The following is an 18020-nucleotide window of genomic DNA, read 5'->3' as shown; positions in this document are numbered from 1 at the left end:
AGTGGTCTACCTAGTGCTTGTGATAAGAACCTTTTCCTCCCATCTTGATTTAGCTTCCTTATGACACGGACCAAAGCAGGAATTGGAAATTATTCCTTCCAGGATTCCTGGTGCCTGAAACAGTGCCTGGCATACACAGTCAAGCAATATGAGAGGTTAAATTAATGACTAAATTAAAGACAAATTCATGAGTGGAATAGGATGTATCTAATCACTTTTCCAATAAGTGTTTAACCTTTGTTTTAAACATCTTATATCAGTTTGATAATTCGGTTTTGTTTTGGGGGTTTTTTTGGTACCAGGGATCGAACTCGGGTCCTTGCGCTTGCGAGGCAGGCGGCAAAACCACTGAGCTAAATCCCCGGCCCGATAATTCAGCTTTTAATGAGTTTGATAATTTAGTTTTCTTCTGTTACACTAATAACTAAAGGATAATTCACAAAGAGAGTTGAATGTTAACAGATAGTAAAGGACAATCTAAAAGAGACCATTTTTATTGGGAATATTCATTTTCCATGAGTTTTTCTGGTGACAGATGTATGAACCAAAGAAATGTCAGCACAGATATAAAAAAGGATAATGTCTCCCATAAAAGCATTTTCTAGTTAGATTGTAAAAATACATAGGAATGCAAATTCATTTAGAAATAAATTCTTAAGCACTTCAAATGGATTGTAATAGAAGCAGGAATAAAGGAGTGATTACTCTAAGTTCTTGAAAAGAGAGTCACACCATGTGTAGATGAAATAACATTTTGTTAATGACATCAAGAGGCCAGGAAGCCCAGACAGTCACCAGAAGAATACTATTCACGTCAAATGACTTGATTTTCTTTTGTGCAGCAAAATTCGTCAGATGTATTTGCCAAACCCAAATATTTAAACTCCTTCCATCCACTGAAAGACAAAGGTGAGTTACAATAAACACGAGTGCTATACAAGATGGGAAGAGGGCAAATAAATACAGGACAGGAATAAAATTCAGTGACAACTCCTAAAAAATTCCAGGTGAGAAGTGTGACCATGTTAGCCCACTGTGGCTCCAGAGTTTACCTGGACTGTGCTCAAGGACAACAGTGTCAGAGCCTGGTGCTTTGAGGGTAGTGGGTGTCATTATGCAACTTCAGCCCAGCTAAGTTAGAAGACTTGGTCTACGTTTGTGGCATTGGTCATCCAGGTATGGGTGGAGGAAGATGGTTACCATCAATACCAGTCCTGTCCTTACTGCTGCCATGTGCTGTGTCCCGGAGGAGGGAGGGGCCACACCTGCTAAAGGTGGAAGACCATTGTCCCCATAGGTCCCATGTTCCTGTATTGGAGGATACTGGACTCCATGCTGTTCAGCTACTGGAAGGCCAGTATTTAAACACTGGGAACAGTCACAGTCCCCTTAGAGGGAAGGGTGGCGTGTGGGAGGGGAGGAGGACACATTACATGGCCAGTTAGATCGAAGTTATAACTAAGAGCCCAAGGCCCATTTCACATTGGATTATGTGAACATCATCATGAAGATTGGGAAATGGGCAATCCCATCAAAATCATTTAAATTTCACATAAAGTTTAGGTGCTTGGAGAATGTGCTCATCCAGAACTCTTCAGCCCTGCTGTCTCTGCCACCAAACAACCTGGGTGCCTTTTATACATCTCTTTACCTTTCTAGACGTGTGTTCCTTGTTAGTAAAATGAAAATCTAGGAGATCACTAAGGTTCCTTCCAGTGAAAACAAGCTGTGATACTACATCTACTTTATCTCACTTCCCAGCAACTTCTGAAAATCACAGTATTTCATCTCCAACTAGTGATGCCTGGCAAATGCCAGTTTCTATGGTATCAATGAAATGCTGTCCCTTTTGACCAACCACACGATATATCTTGGCCTCACGTCTCCTAAATTTATCCCCGGTTGTAAGAAAGTCCATAGGATGATTTTCATTTTGGTCTCATGCTTGATTCCAACATAGTGACAATAATTCTTATCTTCCTTCTCCCCCTCAGGCAAGTATACACTTTCTCATACTGGAGATTCTTCCAGCAACATCACGTTAACTCAGTTTCTATCAACCGAGTAAGGCCAGGAATCATAAAATCAAAGAACACTGTTTGGAGCAACTTGACATTTAGAGGTAAATGTCAGAGAAGAAAGTATACTTCATATCAGATGAGATATTCTGACCCAGGAGCAGAACAAGGTGGTCACAGCAGCTTTATCATTGCCTCCTTTATCTTGAATTCATGGAAGATTTATTTCAATGTGGTTTGAGTGTAACACATTGCACCCTAAATGCAAAAGAATTGGTTTTGATGGAAATCTTGTCAGTTGCTCCTTCTTCTCATGACCACAAGATGTGCTTTCCTTTTTCATAAAATGACCTTGTCCACACAGCCTTTCCAATCATGGACTGGAATAAGGAAACTTCACAAGCTCACCTTCAGTGACTGAGTTGACTTTCTTTTCAAAAGGTTCTCAGTGCGTATTTCCTAAAGAAAAGGCATTTTCCTTCCAAATTTTCCAGTTGGACTTTATGCTTCTTTTTTTTTTTTTTTTTTTTTTTTTTTTCTTCATGGGTTCAATCCCTTCACTTTGAAAGTTAAGCTGAGGTAAAATAAAAATTTCCATTTCGATAGCTTTGTAGCCATTTATGAGGAAGGACAATAATGTGATTTGATGTGAAACGGAGCATTTTACAGTTTACAGTGTATTTTCACGTGGTCTCCAACCCAGAAACTGAAGTGACCAGGTGGAATTTGGGCAGAGATAAGGAAAGTGAAGTCATTCACCAAAGCAAAGCCAGTACAGCAGAATCAGGGTTACTTTAGGACTTGGGTCCTAGCACATGCCTGCAGCTCCATGACAGCCTCGAATGCTGTATACAACCCTAAGAAATCTTTATGAGATTCGATGCATGGTTTATTGTTGGTTCCCCTGATTCTATCTATGTGAGAGGGGAGTGGAAGGACAGTTTGGTTATCAGCTTCCAGGGTTGTGCCTGCAACATCTCGATTGTCTCTGTCACACCTGAAGATGCTTTTTGGAAGTTATTTGCATATATAGCCAGAGCTGCTTTAGGACGAGGGACAGAGCAGCAAGTGAGGGAATGCTAAGAAGCTGCACTTGCCTCCCATAACTCTGTCACTTTGAGCTCAACCCAGCATCAGCCCTCACTTTAGTGCCTAGAAGATCCAAGCTTCAGAGTCCACTGCCTGTTTTGAAAGCTACTGTGCTAAGAGTGTCCGTTAGTTTCTAACACTCAAAGCCTTCACGATAGGCAGATAAAGATACTGCAGGGAACTTCTACTAATGGGCATGGGTTAAACAAGCACATGTAGAGAAAATTTGAGTTCAAATTTCCGCAAAGCACCAAGGAGCAGCATGGATGAAATGTCAAGTGAGATGTCCCATGAATGTATCCAAGAACCAGAAGAGAATTTAATGAGAAAGGTAGCCTCGGACACAGCTGCTCTGCAAGCCTCCTCATCCCATCTTCTATGGTGACAGAAGGGGGATGCCTGACCCACCGCCAGCATGGGGAAAGGACCTTATCATCGCCTTCTACGGAACCCAGCACATGGAGTGCGTGCGTGGCTGCTAATCGACTGTTCAGGGAAGGTGTGGGCTGAGGCCCCCTTTAGGGTCATTAGCCCAGCCCTGGCCAGATGGGATCACCTGGCAGGCACTGGGGACAAAAGAGGAGGTCCTGGGTGGCCACCAGCACCACGGAGTCAGGGCTGGGCGGGACCTTTGAGTTTTTCTTGTGAGCACAGTCTGTGAGTGCACAGGTGGTAAACTGAAATGCAGAGACTGCAGGGCTGAGCAGGCCCAGGCTTCCTCAGGAGCCCAGACCCAGCAGGGAGCCTGCACACCACCTCCCAGAGCCAGGCCAGGAAGGGAGCCTGGCACGTTGACCAGGGCAAAGCCAGCTGTGTACCCCACAGGGGATGGGAGGGGAGGATCCAGGAAAGGAGGGAGAAGGAGCTCCCTGTGAGTGAGAGGAGACCCAGGGCCATCCTGTCCCGGGGTGCAGGGGAGCTTGTCCAGGGATCCAAGTGCTCAGCACAGACTCAAGGAGATCAGCACTGCCGACTCAGGGCCAGGCCCCACATGACCCTGGGGTCTGAAATTTGGGGTCTGGACCCTAAAGGGCCTCAGAGTAGAAATCCCGCTGAACACATACGATGGAACCGCGTGTGACTTTGCATGGCCCTACATGAGCCTTCTCAGCTCTTTTAGGAAGCTATTTTAGGAAGATTCATTTTCTGTTTCTCAGCTGCTTCCAGAACAAACAAAAAGTCTGAGAAGCAGTCACTCTGCAGCACCCAGAGTTGTTCTCACATGATATGAATTCTGGGAAAAGCCCCAGTGTCTTCCTGCCAAGGAGTTCTTGTGTGGAGGAAGAGGAGGCGGTGGAGCTGAGCTGCACTTACCTGTATCCAGCTACAGGTGGCAGCCTCTGACCAGGAAGCAGATGCTGGCCAGCCGGCTTGGTGCTCAGACACCCGAGGACCACTGGAAATCGGGTGTGAAAAGCATTTTCATCCCACTACCCTAATTAGGAGCCATTTGATGGTTGCTGCTGTGCTGTGTATAATAAAAGAGATTAGGAAGCTAATAACATAATAGCCCTGCTTCCTGGTGCACAGGCCTGTTTCCTGGGTTTCAGCTCAGGGTGCTGATAAACAGTCTACTCGGCTTCCAGGCAAAGCAGGAATTAGCCGTGGTCAGCAGCAATTTCCACCTGCTGGAAGACTAACACACCTGTCTTATATTTCAGTGGCATTAGTGGCATATATACCTTGGCACCTTGAGCAAGTGCAGGGTTAACTCAAGTAAAACAGGTTCAGATATCTTATGCTTTTTGAATTCACCTCTTTTCTCTTTGAAAAATTTATACAGGTGTCAGGCTTGCATCACACTTCTGGGGATGAGTGACCCTGTTCTCTCTCTCTCTCTCTCTCTCTCTCTCTCTCTCTCTCTCTCTCTCTCTCTCCCTCTCTCCCTCTCTCTCTCTCATTTTCATTAGTTTGTTTGCTTCGGTGGTATAGAGGATTGAACCCAAGGATGCCCTACTACTGAGCCGCATCTCCAGCTCCTTTTATTTATTTTGTATTTTGACACAGGCCCTTGCTAAGTTGCCCAGGCTAGGGTTGTCCTGGCCTCCAGCCTCAGCCTCCTGAGTATCTGAGATTACAGGAATGCATCACTGTCCCCAGCTTCTCTTGCACCAAGGTCTTAGGGGTAGAAGGAACAAAATAAAACAAACCCAAAAGAGTGACTTGCATGCATCCCTGGGATTTTCTAGTCTCTCCAGGCTTGATCCTGAGCAACCAGGGCAGCTTTGTGTTACCTTTTCAGCCTGGCACGTGGCCCAGGGCCACTGGAGCAAGCTCCTTTTCTGGTTCCACAAACCTCCCTGCGGCCTCCCCTCCTGGCAGCAGTAACATACCAGAGTGAATCAACAGAGATTCCTGGGAAAATAGACTCTGAGATTATCTTGAAAAGAACGCCATTCCTAACATAAGGTGACCTTTCCATGGTCTGTGATGAAGATTCTCCTCATAACCAGGGATGAGATGGGCTGGAACTGCCGGAAAAAGAAACCAAAGGGGAAGGAAGTAGTGGGGAAGAGTCCCACAGTTCCTGATTACCACTAATTCTCCCACAATGCACTGCGTCTCCCTTGGCTTCGCCCTGACCAGTGTGCCAGGCTCCTTTCCTGCCTGGTGCCCTGAAGTGGTGTCCAGGCTCCCCTCTGGGCCAGGGTGGCCTGGGTCCCACTCAGCCCCGCCATTTCTGGTTTGCAGCTTCCCATCTGTGCACACACAGGCTGTTCATGAGATAACCCCAAGGTCCCACCCGGGAGAGGAGAATCCAGAGCATGTGGCTTGGCAAGACCTTATCTTGCTGGGTAGGAATTGCAGATAAAGCATCGCCAACAGGCAGGCCATGCCAGCCGAACGGGAGGGAACACCCTGTGGAGGTCTGACCCGGCGCTGGGAGCTGGAGCCGAGGGGCTCCTGGGTGTGATGTGCTGCCAATGCACACACGGGCTCTGTGGATAAGGCTTCCTGGTCCTTAGATCCCAGCCGAGTCCCTCCACAGGGCCTGGGCACGGCAGCTTCAAATTCCATGACTACGCGCCGTGGGCACTGCCAAGGATAACTCTGCAGGGTGAGAACCTCGGCTGGTGCTGGTGATAAAGTGACTTGGTTTCCTGAACTGGGCCAGGCAGGAGCATCTGCCCCATCTGCTGTCTTTATCACCTGATTGTGGGAAATGTACGCAATACCTCCATCCCCACCAACTCATTTGCAAAAGAATAAATAAGTTACACAAATGGCATCCCTTCCAGAATTTATGTTGGCAATTGCTTATGTATTAAAATCCACAACCACATGAGATGCTCACAACCTGCTTTCTCTCAGGCTGGAGAATGATCCTCGAGGTATGTCCTCCCACCAGTAACACCAGGTCCCCCACACACCCGAGTGGAAGGTCCACTCTCACACCCCGGAACTCAGAAGGGGCCCAGGAACCTGTCTTTTCACAGGGCCTCCGGGTACCTCTGATGCCTGCTCTAATGTCAGAACCACTGACTGATCCAGAGGATGGAGAGAGGGCGTGTAGGAGCCCGAGGCTTGCAGCCTGGGGCTCACGGGGCTCAGGAGCTTCTCTTCTGTGGGAGCGGGGTTGGAGAGGACTTCACTTTCCACTGCCAGGGCCTCTCTGAGCCTCCGCTGCAGTCAGGAACATCTTGGGAATGGTGTGAGGAGAGGCGTCTGCTGTCAGACCACAGAGCTGCTAGGAATGGGATGGGCTTGAGCCCCTCCCTGGGAGATGGCTGCACCTTTTGGGCTCACGAGCCTGTACAAATCTCTATGTCCTGGTGATGGAATCAAGGGTGGGTTCTCTGCAGGGTAGAGCCACCAGATTCTTACAGCCCCCTCTCAGTCCTGCAGGTGAGCAAGTAGAGACCAGGTTCACTGAATAGTGACAAAAATGGGACTCAAACCCAAGACCCAGCACTCCAAGGTCCATGTTCTTTGTGCCCCAAAAGCAAGAAGCACTGACAGCTGTGAGGGAAGGATTTCCTGGATCCACTGCCTTTGACTTGGGTGAGCGGAGTCCTCTCGGCTTGGTCATGGAGCTCTTCCAAGAGGGCCCTGGGTTGGCCACAAGAATCCTGGCTGGGTTCCGGCTGGGGCTTTCCTGTTGGACACATCTGTATTCTGTGCAGCTCCTCAGCACCAAGTCGCCAATCCTTGCTGATCTTCATGCCCAGGGACAAGAATATCAAGAAGAATGATAATCTCCAAAGAGAGAATGCACACACACACCTTCAGGAAAGCTGGCTTCCTGGGGATGCCTGGAGAGCTCAATGTGAAGGCCCTGGGTTCAATCCCCAGTATTGCTGAAAAAAGGAAGGTAGGATGGAGGAAGGAAGGAAGGAAGGAAGGAAGGAGAAAAAAGGGGGAAAGAAAGGAAGACAAAGAAAGAAAAGAAAAGAGGAAGAAAGGACTGAATTTCTCTTTCCATCTTTCTACGTCTCTCTCTGTCTATCTCTGTCAGTCTGTCTCTCTGTGTGTCTGTCTGTTTCTCTCTTCCTTTCTCTCAGACAGGGTCTCACTTGGACTCAAGATGACCCTCCTGCCTCAGCCTCCCAGTGGTGGGATTACAGGCTGGATTTCTCAAGGGGAAGGAAGCTGTTGCTTTTTCTGTGCCAGGGAACACGTGGCCTGTGAAGTGCCCTAGGAAATCCTCCACTTTCATTCTCAGCTCATCTCCCTGGGGAGATGGGAGCAGGGGAGACCTGTCCAATAGACAAGCAAATAAAAAAAGAAAGTGCGCGCACACACACACACACACACACACACACACACACACAGACCTTTTTAACATACTGGGCAGCATGTGGGTGTGAGGAGGAAGAATAAGTCAGTGATATTCTTGCAGACATTACAAGTCTGTGGTGAGAAGTTCTGATGGGTTTTCTATTCCTAGAAGGACAACAAAGTGCAGCCATGGAGCCCGCAGCCTGGAAGACACAGTGGCTCTTGATTCCTTCCCAAAGGGCTGAAGACATGGCACAAAGAAAGGGAGGTGCATACAGAGGAAAAGCTCTTTCTGATTTTCTGTTTGTCAGAAGCAAAAGGTCAAGGTGGAAGGGAGGAGCATGAGAGGAAAGCAGCCCTTTGCAGAAAGCCCTGAAATGTCACAGTCACAACTGTGCTTGCCAGGACGTGTGTGGATGAGACACGAGCCACAGGGATGGTGGTAGAGACCACAAGGTGGTCCCTCATTTTAGGATAAGACACATGGCGTCCTCTGTACCTCCCTCTAAGTGATGGCTCAACTCACTCCTTGGCTGCAGCATTCCCTTCCCTTGAATGGGTCCTGTTAACTTCGGTAGAGATTTTTCTTCTGCCTTTAGTTGAGGCTGAATAAGGGATTGAGTCCATTACTCATGGCAAGCTCCACTACATGTACCCAATTCTCAGGCCACGCAGATGAAACAACAAAATGACCAGCTTGTTGGGAAAGGGCCGAGTGTCTTCATGACCTATGAAGTTGGACGTCACACAAGCTTAGGGATGAGCCCTCAGATCGCATACTTCTGGGCTTGGATGTGTTGCAGATTTGGTCAGAAAGGACACTTACCTTCTTGTGCTTCTGGAGGGAAGAGGACAGTCCTTGAGTTCATTCACCTTTCCTCTAATGGCAAAATGGCAAACACCACTGATGTCCCATTCACTCACTTAGGTAAACACAGCACTAACTGCATCTTCAAGATTTGGTTCTGCCTGGCCTTGTATGGATTTGTTTTCACACTGAGCCTTACAAACAGTATTCCAAGATTCATTCATTTGACAGAAAATGGTTGGGCACTTACTCTGAGCCAGGCACGCTTCTAGGCACTGGGAGTCTGGTGGTGACCAAGATGAAGGGGAGATGGAGCCTGTCTTCATGGTGTCAGTCACCCATCATGTACCCATGCGGTTACAAACCCATCACATGCTACAGCTTCCACACTTGTCTGCTCTGTATTTTCTTGCTTTCTCTTAACCTCTGCTGTCTTCCAAGGTGCTGATTTTTACTGATTTGGAGTCCACAGGCCTCACCAGTAAACAGTTCAGAACTCATCTGCCATTGTGCTCCAGTCTGGCAGGAGAACTTACTGCCTGCCATATTGTTTTCCTCAATGCTTCTCCTTTCACAGGTCTTACTACTGCTCCTTAAGAGGCAGGTGGCACCACGTGTCCCATAGGGAGCCTTTCCTGCCCACTCCTGCCCATCAGGTCCTCTCCTCTGAGCCGTGGAGCACTTGGGGAGCTGCTGTGGAACTTTGGCATCGCTTGCTTGCTGCTTTTTTGCCTCATTTTACCACCTGTATGGTCACTCCTTGCCAGTTCACTGGCACCAGACACCAGCACAGATATGTTTGAAATGGGCCTGTTCATCTGCTAATTAACAAACTTCTAATAATTGAGTTATGTACCGATTCCCTTATGTATAGCCAGTTAACATATTCTGGGTTCCCATTCTGTCCCAAATGATATGGTGCTGTGGAGGAGAGAAAGGAAGTTGAAAACACAGTGTTTGTCCTCAAGGAACTTCAGTTTTCCAAAAATGATCCAGGAAAGGTCAAGAATCAACTGAATAATTTTGAAATAAAGAAATATCCTCCTGTTGTAATTCTCGGGCTTGGTTGCCTGAAGTCACCGTGTGTTTGTACGCCTGTGCCTTTGTGAATGTGTGTGGAGTGAATTATGTCTGGCCTCTAAAGAGGAGGGTTGGCTTTAACTCACTTTGGACACCTTCTGTGTTATCTTTAAGTTGTCTACATATAGGACGGTGGGATGATTGGATAAGAGCTGGTCTCATCTAGATGCTCAAGGTTAGAGAAAAAGCTGACAGATGTTGACCTGCATTTTCTCCACACTAACCAACTAATTCTTGGACCACCATAGTCCTAAGTAGTAAGTTGTTGCCAGACGTCTCCACTTAACAAAATTTCAAAAATGAGCATCAAGCTGGTGAAAACAATTTTGCTTTCAATATCATTCATTTTAAAGTCTGGCTTAAGGAAAAGTAGCTCTGGGAGAGACAAGGAAAATATGAGTGGAAGAGACAGGAAAGTGCAGGCCATTCATGTAGTGTGACTGTGTGTCCCCTCAGCACACCCACCCAGAGCCCCTCACAACTCCCCGACTTTCTTGAAACACACTTGCGGGCTCTTGAGTGGCTTTTTGACATTCTTCTACCTCCATGCTCTTGCTTGGTTGTCAAACCTTTTTGGACAGGCCAAAACGAGACACCCTTCCTTCTTGCAGGTTGTTTGGTATGTGAATGTGTGTTCTTGGAGCCCGATTGGAGTGTGAACTTGCATGTGTGTATGTGTGAGTGTAATCTTATGTGTCCCCTGCTTGCTTGTGATGAGGTTTCTCTACCCCTGGGCTTTCAGTGGAGCTGGGAAAGTGGAGCTGAGAAGCTGAGCTTGGTCTTTAGCTCTGTCATAATAATGCTGACTTGTGGAGCGCGTGAGAAAGGATCTCACACAGCATGGGAACAGCTGATTGATTCTATATGTGGTGTGCAGTGGTCATTAGAAACGGAGTCAAAGATGATCTGCAGATCCTGGATGTAGCTTCACTGCTATCCCAATGCCTCAAATAGCAGTGACCTGTGCTTTTGAGTCTGAGGGTTGAAAGGGGACTAAGTGGCCAAAATGAGTGGAAAGAAAGAGAATTGGGATTGTGGATCAGTAAGGTGGCAAGTACCGAATCCCCCTCCTAATTCCACACGCCATGATCTGCTCTTGGCCTGGAAAGAAGGACCCCTAAGGAGGGAGGGTTCTTCTATTGATACCTCCCTGCCCCAGGGTTCTAGTGAGTGCTCTGGAACACGGCAGGTCTGGGATCCACAGGAGGAGGAGAAGGACTCCCCTGTTACATGGCAGCTGGTCCTTTGCATGTCTTTCTATCAGCAGATCAAGCCCTGACAGTGGAGGACCACTCAGCTGACTCATCAACACAGCCCACATCTTAGCCCTGGGTGCACAAGGAAGGAAGGAGGCAAGAGAAGGAAGGAAGGAGTAGGAGACCCAGTTTAATGGGCAGAGGAGCCAGAGAGGCCTTGTTGAGAAACTCTCTTCTCTCTGCATGATTTTCCACGGAGCTCTCTCCAGGGAGGATTTCCATTCTTTGACTTTAACTATTGCCACCGTTATGGTTTGGTCTGGATGTCCCCCCAAAGCCTCATTCGGTCAGAGATAGCTGAATCTGAATGTGTGATGCTGGGATTAAGGGCGTGTAATTACTAAACCGCTACACGTGAGTGAGTGGTTGAGCACCGCCCTAATCCTGGTAGTCTGGATGGGATAAAGGAGGCAGAAAGACACGATGAAGGCCTCTTGTTACCTTCACTACCTTGTGCGCACCATGTTGTTTCTCCTCTGTGTGGCCTGTTCATCATCCCTGCCTTGGAGCCAGCTGATTATGGACCGAAACCTCTACAAACTGTGAGCCAAATAAATCCCTTCCCCTCTAACTTTTCGTGCCAGGTATTTTGTCTCAGCAATGAAAGAAAAGTAACTAACACAGCCACGAAGCTTGGTTTCAGCCTCAAAGCAATAAGAAAGAAGGCAAAAGCTGTTGTTCTGTAAGAAAATAATAGCATTGGAGGGAGCAGGGGAAACACACTGTGGGCAAATGAAAAACAGAAACAAAATATGTTAAAGTAGAAGAACGTAAATATACCATTGGTTACCCTAGAGACTCTCACCCAGACAAACTCACATAATTTAAACGGTATACACAAGACTATGCTCAACAAATTTCCCTATTTGAAACATAATTTTAATGGCTATGGTGTTCCATTATGTTGTTATACTAAATTGATATAGCCAATCCTTCATTTCAGGGCTTCACAGTAAAGAATTAATCTTATCCAAAGAGTGACCTGGCCATTGTCCTTGGGTACTGAAGATGACCTCCAGGCCTAGGGATGTCCTGCTTGCAGGTGTCTGTTTACCTGGGGGCCTTGGGCCACACCCAGTCACCTAACATTTCAATTTCTGATGGGCTTTGTTTTTTGTTTTTGGTACCAGGGATTGAACTCAGGACCTTGGGCTTGCAAGGCAGGCGCCAGAACCACTGAGCTAAATCCCCGGCCCTCTGATGGGCTTTGAATCATGTGGTATCCACTCTGCCTGGAGACCAAGGTTATCAGCTTGGTTTCTAGAGATATTGAAGATTAATGGTCAGCCTCACAGGAAATCAGTCATTTATGCGATCAAACCCCAGTCAAAGCTCGAGACACAGGAATCCAGTGACCTTCCCGGTTGGCCTCCAACTGAGACAGGGATCCTTAAAAAGCTTGCAGTTAAGAGCAACTCTGAAAAGCCATTCTATGGCTAACTGGCTAGAAAGGATTTCAAAAGGATCTCAGAAGAATATAAGCCAAGGAAATGAAAAGTCTTACCAATGCAATTTTCCTTAGTGTATTAACACTTGTTTCAAAACTCGCTAAGAATTTTTTTTCCAGATTCTCCTCTGCTCTGTCTCTTAATGTCTGAGTGATTTTTTTTGGAGGGGGGAGGTACCGGGAATTGAACTTGGGTCCTTGTGCTTGCGCAGCAGGCGACGAAACCACTGAGCTAAATCCCCAACCCCTGTCTGAGTGATTTTTGCTCTGTGCTTTTCTAGGGCTTCCTTCCGCCTCCTCCTTCTTCATTTGGGTCTTTGAGTTTTCTTTTCCTCGTCTATATTTTTTCTCTTAGGATGTATCTTTGCCTTTATTCTAATGAAAAAAAACCCCTGTATTTAAAACTAAATTTTAATTTGTAAAAACTATTTTTTATTTTATATTTTAAACGAGTTAAGTTGGTACTCTATATTTCTATCATTTCCTAAAAGTTTTAATTATGATGGCTTATCATATGATACATGTAACTAAATTTTTGCCCTGTAAGTTTAGGAGCTATACTAAAGGAAAACAAATAAGCAAACAAAAATAACGACAGACTTTCTGAGCAAAGATAAAAGCCTTCTTCTCACATTCAGATCTCTCTGACTTCTGTTTTCATCTAAGGGAAACTCTCTGCTTTTAAGAGGCCCGGATGGTTAGATTCTATCTTATGGTCAACTGATTAGTGACTTTGATTAGATGGGTAAAGTCCTTTGTTCCATGTGAAATGACTTCATCCCAGCAGCATCCTCCAAGAGTAGAGACCGAGGGAGCCTCTTAGGATCTGCTACCCAGAGCAGGCCTACACTCTGTGCATGCAAGGACCCGGAGATGAATGTACCCAGGCTGGCTGAGTCACCAGAGGCTTCCGAGTATGGTTCAGAAACTACCAGGAGTCCTCGAGGGAGTCTGAGAGGTCAGAACTATTTTCATCCTGATGATAAAATATAACTTGCTTTTTTTTTTTTCTTTTTTTGGTACTGGGGATCGAACTCAGCACCTTGCACTTGTGAGGCAGGCGCCGGAACCACTGAGCTAAATCCCGGCCCTATAACTTGCTTTTTCCACTCTCAGTTTCTCATGTGTGTACTCTGAAGCTTTCCAGTGGCTTCAGGATGTGTGATATCGGCACCGATCAACCTTCAGCCCTCCTATCACATCCACCTCTCTGCATGTGTGGCTTTAACCAACCTAGGGGCAAAAGTACCTGAGAAAAGAAATTTGTATCTTGATGAAGACTACCAACTTTTTTTTATTGTCATTATTCTCTGGACACAGTGTAACAACTACTCACATGGCATTTACATTGTCTCAGGTATTGAAAGCAATCTACAGAGGATTTAAAGTATAGGAGAACTGGAGCACAGGTCATATGAAAACACGAGATTTAAGCATTCATTGATCTTGATATCTATGGAGGCCCTTGAATTAGTCCCCTGGAGATACAGAGGGATAAATATATATGTATATGAACACATGAAAAAATTCAGCTGTTTTCCTTTGAAGACATTGAAGTTGTTTGCAAAATTGTAAAGCAACAGACTTGTTTCTTTGTTTCTTGTTTTGAAAAGCATAGTTATTCTTCCTAAAAGTATTATTTTTATCAACAGGTAATAGGTTTATTATTGCCATTGAAAATGAAATAAATCCATTGCAACTAAGTCTTCTTCCAATTTAATTTCTAATAAAGTTAATATTGATAAATACAAGCATGTCAAAACAATAACTTAAATATCCAAAAGCTCTGAGTTTTAATAAATCAAGGGGTCCTGAGACTAGCAAGTGTGAGCACTGCTAATTTCAAGCAAAAGAAATATTTTGAACAAAACCTACTAGGAGAAAATGTATTTTATCTTGTTGTTTAATTTGGATAGCCAGGCTTGCTTTTGTGCACTGTTGGTGTTATAGAAAAAAAAAAAGTCCATCTAACTGAGTTTCCCAGATGACTGACTGACTAAAGACTTCCTGATGTGAAGGGCCAGAGAATAAAATGTCAACAGCAGGCTCCACTCTTCCTGGAAACTGCAGCCCCGATCCCCAAGAGACATCTGGAACCCGCTTAGGGCCAGGCCAAGCTGCAAGTGCTTCTGCTCGGCACCCCTGGTAACCAGCGAAGAACATTCTTTTCTCAAGCACATGCATCCCTTAAGCCAGATCTCAGTCTCACCAGTAGATTGTGTCTTCCCTGTCTGGCCTTCATACTTAGCTTTTCTGCCCTTGTGATTATAATTTTAAAAATCTGAGAAATGATGGATGTATGACCACTGCCTTATCTCAGAAAGCCTGTGGTCACCAGACTGCAATGAGGCCACAACATGGCTCGAACCCCAGCATCCCCACTCCCTCACTCTGTGGCTGTCCACAAGGGTTTAACCTGTCCAAGCCTCCACTAAACCACACAAGTTCACTGGGAAGTGGTTATGAGCATCCAGTAAGGTAAGACAGTGGAGGTGCTGTGCTCACCACAGTTCCTGATATGCAGTATCACTATTCTAACTCTGATTATTATGAAAAGTCTACACAGAGCACAGTTCCTCTGTTTATGTCCCAAAAGATGCTATTCCAGAGTGCAGAAATATGTACTTAGTATGTCCAAAACAGTGATTATGTCTCTAAGGCTACCACTAATACTATAATATTGTATTAATTAGTACCTCTAATTAGTACCACTGATACAATAATATTGAAAATTACTGAGCACCTACTATGTGCCAGACACTGGTGTAAGTACATCTCATGTAATCCTCACAGCTCCATGAGAGAGGTGAGCAACATTTATTTTTATTATGAAATGGGATGAGGAAACAGGCACGGAGCAGCTGAAAACTCACCCGGTGTCATCTGCACAGCCAGTGGCAGGGCCAGTATTCCCACGACGGACAACCCTCTCTGTTTCTGTCCATACCATTCAGTCCAAGTTTGGTTTTGCATTTTTTCCAGGAAGAAAAGACTTGCTGATGTCAGGAACTGGACCTTCCATGTCTCTTACCCGGTACGAATTTGAAGTGCCATAGAGAATCTTTGCTTCTGAATAATTTGCTTTGTCTTGATATTATATTCAGATTTTAGTTTAGGCCAGAAATCTGATTTTTAAAGAAATATACGTAGTAAGTTCAATCAATGACTATCAAGCTTGTTGGAAAATGTTCATACTTTTCTCCCATACTTTGTTCATTTTTTCTCCCACAACCTAAATCTGTTAATGTTATGGTTCAGATTTTAAATGTCCCCTGAAGATTCGTATGCTAAAGACTTGGTGGCCAGCCTATGGTGCTGTGGGAGATGGTGGAGCCTTTAAGAGTCAGGCCTGGAACAGGAAGTGAAGTCATTAGGGGTGTGGCTTAGAGGCCAGGGGACCCACCCCTCCCTGTCCTCTGCTTCCCAGCCACCTTGAGGTGAGCAGCTTGGGTCTGCCACTCCCTCGCCATGATGTTCGGCTTATGTAGGCCCAAAGGCAGCAAGGCCACCTGACCCTGGACTGAAGCCTCTGAAGCCAAGAGCCAGAAGGAATACCTTCCTCCTTTAAGTGATTTCCTCACAGCCAGGGGAAGCAGATGCAGTTATGATTCTGATTTAGCCTCTGTGAAGCTTGCTTTCCATCACAATACACTCATCTCTCCTCTCAAGTGCTCTTCCAGGCCTCCTTTTTGGTTAACTTTGCATTTTCCACATTTGTTGAACCCCATCATTGACAACCCCCAAACAACAGCTGTCATTTCCTCTGAGATAAAAACATCTCCACCCGTCCTTCAGTCAGGACGACAACCTTCAGGTTTTCAACTTCCGGTGCTCAGTCTGAAAATGAAGACTCAGGTCTCTTTGAATGAATACCACCACCTTTTCAAACCTCCCTGGGAGAACTCAATCACTGACAGTGTCCTTCTTGAAGCAGTTTTGCTTTTCCAGTCCTTAAAAAATCAGCTTCTGCAGGTTTGGGAGCTTTGTCTTCCTTTCCTACAGCTTGTCCCTGGGAGACGAGGTTCAGAGCAACCCCAAAACAGTGTCCCGGTTACCTGGATACTGGTTTCCCTAGGCACAAGACACCTTGTAGTGTGAGAGTGCCTAGAGCTGGCAGCCCCAGCTTGGTCCAGTCGCATTCTGTGTTGGTTAAGTGGGTGGTGGATAGAATCCCCTTCCTCTTTATTCCTCTGCTGATGGCATAGAGTTGCATTAGTGTGACTTTAATAGTTAAATATCTGCAGGCACCCATCTGGCTGGTCTATGGACACAAGAATGGTATGGAGAGTTATGTGCTTGGAAGAGACTCGTGTGCTTGGAAAGTGAATGAAATATGGGAGCTATAGCTGACTTGCTTTAGTAAGTGGGGTCTGATCAGAAAGAGTGCATCTCCCTTCTCTCTCTGCTTCCTGGCCACCATGACAGGAACAACTTTCCATCATCCTGGCTCTTCCACCAGGCCTTCCTGCCTTGGAGACAGCCAACGAAGCATTGAAAACATGAGCCAAAATCAAGCTCTCCTCCTTTCAGTTGAAGTAGTTGGGTATTTTGTCCCAGGAACAAGAAATGTGATGAAGACAGTGAACAAACATGAGCGGCAAGGACCCGTCCATGATCAACTGAAGGGTGGAGAATCGCACATTTCCAAATGCTGTGCTAATGCTTGTCACTGCACACACAGTGGAACTCGACTTGAGGAACGGCTACAGGCACCAGGAGTCTTTCCTAGTCTTACACACCAGGCAGGACCCTTCTTCCTCTCGGGGGCCTTTCCTTTCTCTGATCCCCTGGTCCCCATCACCATCCTGGGGACCCACTTCAATTGCTTGTTCTTCTTTGCCACACTCTCTCCCAGCCAGTCTACCAGTGAACCCCTTTCACCTCCTGAAAACATCCCACATGGGACCCGACCTTCTGTCCCCTCTGAACCCCGAGTTCCGAGAAGGGCTCTGGAGATGAATGTGCCCAGCCTGCTTAGTTCATACGGGATGTACTCAAAGCGAGAACTGGCAACTCCTGGAAGTTGCCAAGGATGAAGAACGGCTCAAGGGCATAAGGTCTTTTTCTTCCCTGCCCTCTGCAGGTGCGTCACACTGTTGTGGCTGCAAATATTTTGGATTAGGTCAGTATTTTGTGCGGGGGAGTCATGTGTAAATCACACAAGATAATCATTTACCGTAGACATTTCCATTTTTTCACCAGATGTTTAAAATTATTTTCTATGCCGTTTGAAATCTCCCTGTCCTCCAACTAAGAATGTTGTGTAAGAAAAATAACCTTCTATTCCAAATGTTTACAAAGTTCCCAACGTTCCTGTCAATTTACTCTTTTATAATTTATCTCTCTGACAGATAGATAGACAAGGAATCAATTTTGCTTTAGTCTCAGTCATATCTCCCAATGAAATGGGTAAATATTTGCCTTACTGCTTCAGAGGGATAAGAACAAAGTGTTGATATAAATGTATCATTTGCCTTCAATCTGAATTTTTCCACTAAGTTTCAAACTGTTTTCTTGGGGTGGGAAAGTTGTATATTTTTTAGTAGAGCTCTAGCGCTTCTGGAGGTTTCTGTACCATCAGAAGGAAAAGAAGAATGTTAGAG

At 45.8% G+C, this 18020-nt stretch overlaps 1 protein-coding gene across 4 annotated transcripts in view; it reads left to right on the top strand.

Annotated features, from left to right (window-relative positions):
* Adgrf1 (adhesion G protein-coupled receptor F1) overlaps window positions 1–6363 on the top strand; it is a 28912-nt gene extending 22549 nt beyond the window's left edge. For all 4 annotated transcript variants that reach the window (XM_013072966.3, XM_087184650.1, XM_004846400.3 and 1 more), the window contains 2 exons: window positions 843–909; window positions 1995–6363. In XM_013072966.3, the coding sequence (XP_012928420.1) occupies window positions 843–909; window positions 1995–2068 (141 nt within the window). In that variant the 3' untranslated portion in view covers window positions 2069–6363. The remainder of the gene's footprint in view (window positions 1–842; window positions 910–1994) is intronic.
* Window positions 6364–18020: the final 11657 nt, after the last annotated feature.

The sequence above is a fragment of the Heterocephalus glaber genome, unplaced genomic scaffold (assembly GCF_053883595.1).
Source record: "Heterocephalus glaber isolate CG9 unplaced genomic scaffold, H.glaber_assembly_v1.0 deba00001497, whole genome shotgun sequence".
In the NCBI taxonomy this organism is placed as follows: Eukaryota; Metazoa; Chordata; class Mammalia; order Rodentia; family Bathyergidae; genus Heterocephalus; species Heterocephalus glaber.
The sequence above is the reverse complement of the archived record's forward strand: the minus strand, read 5'-3'. Positions and strand labels throughout refer to the sequence as shown.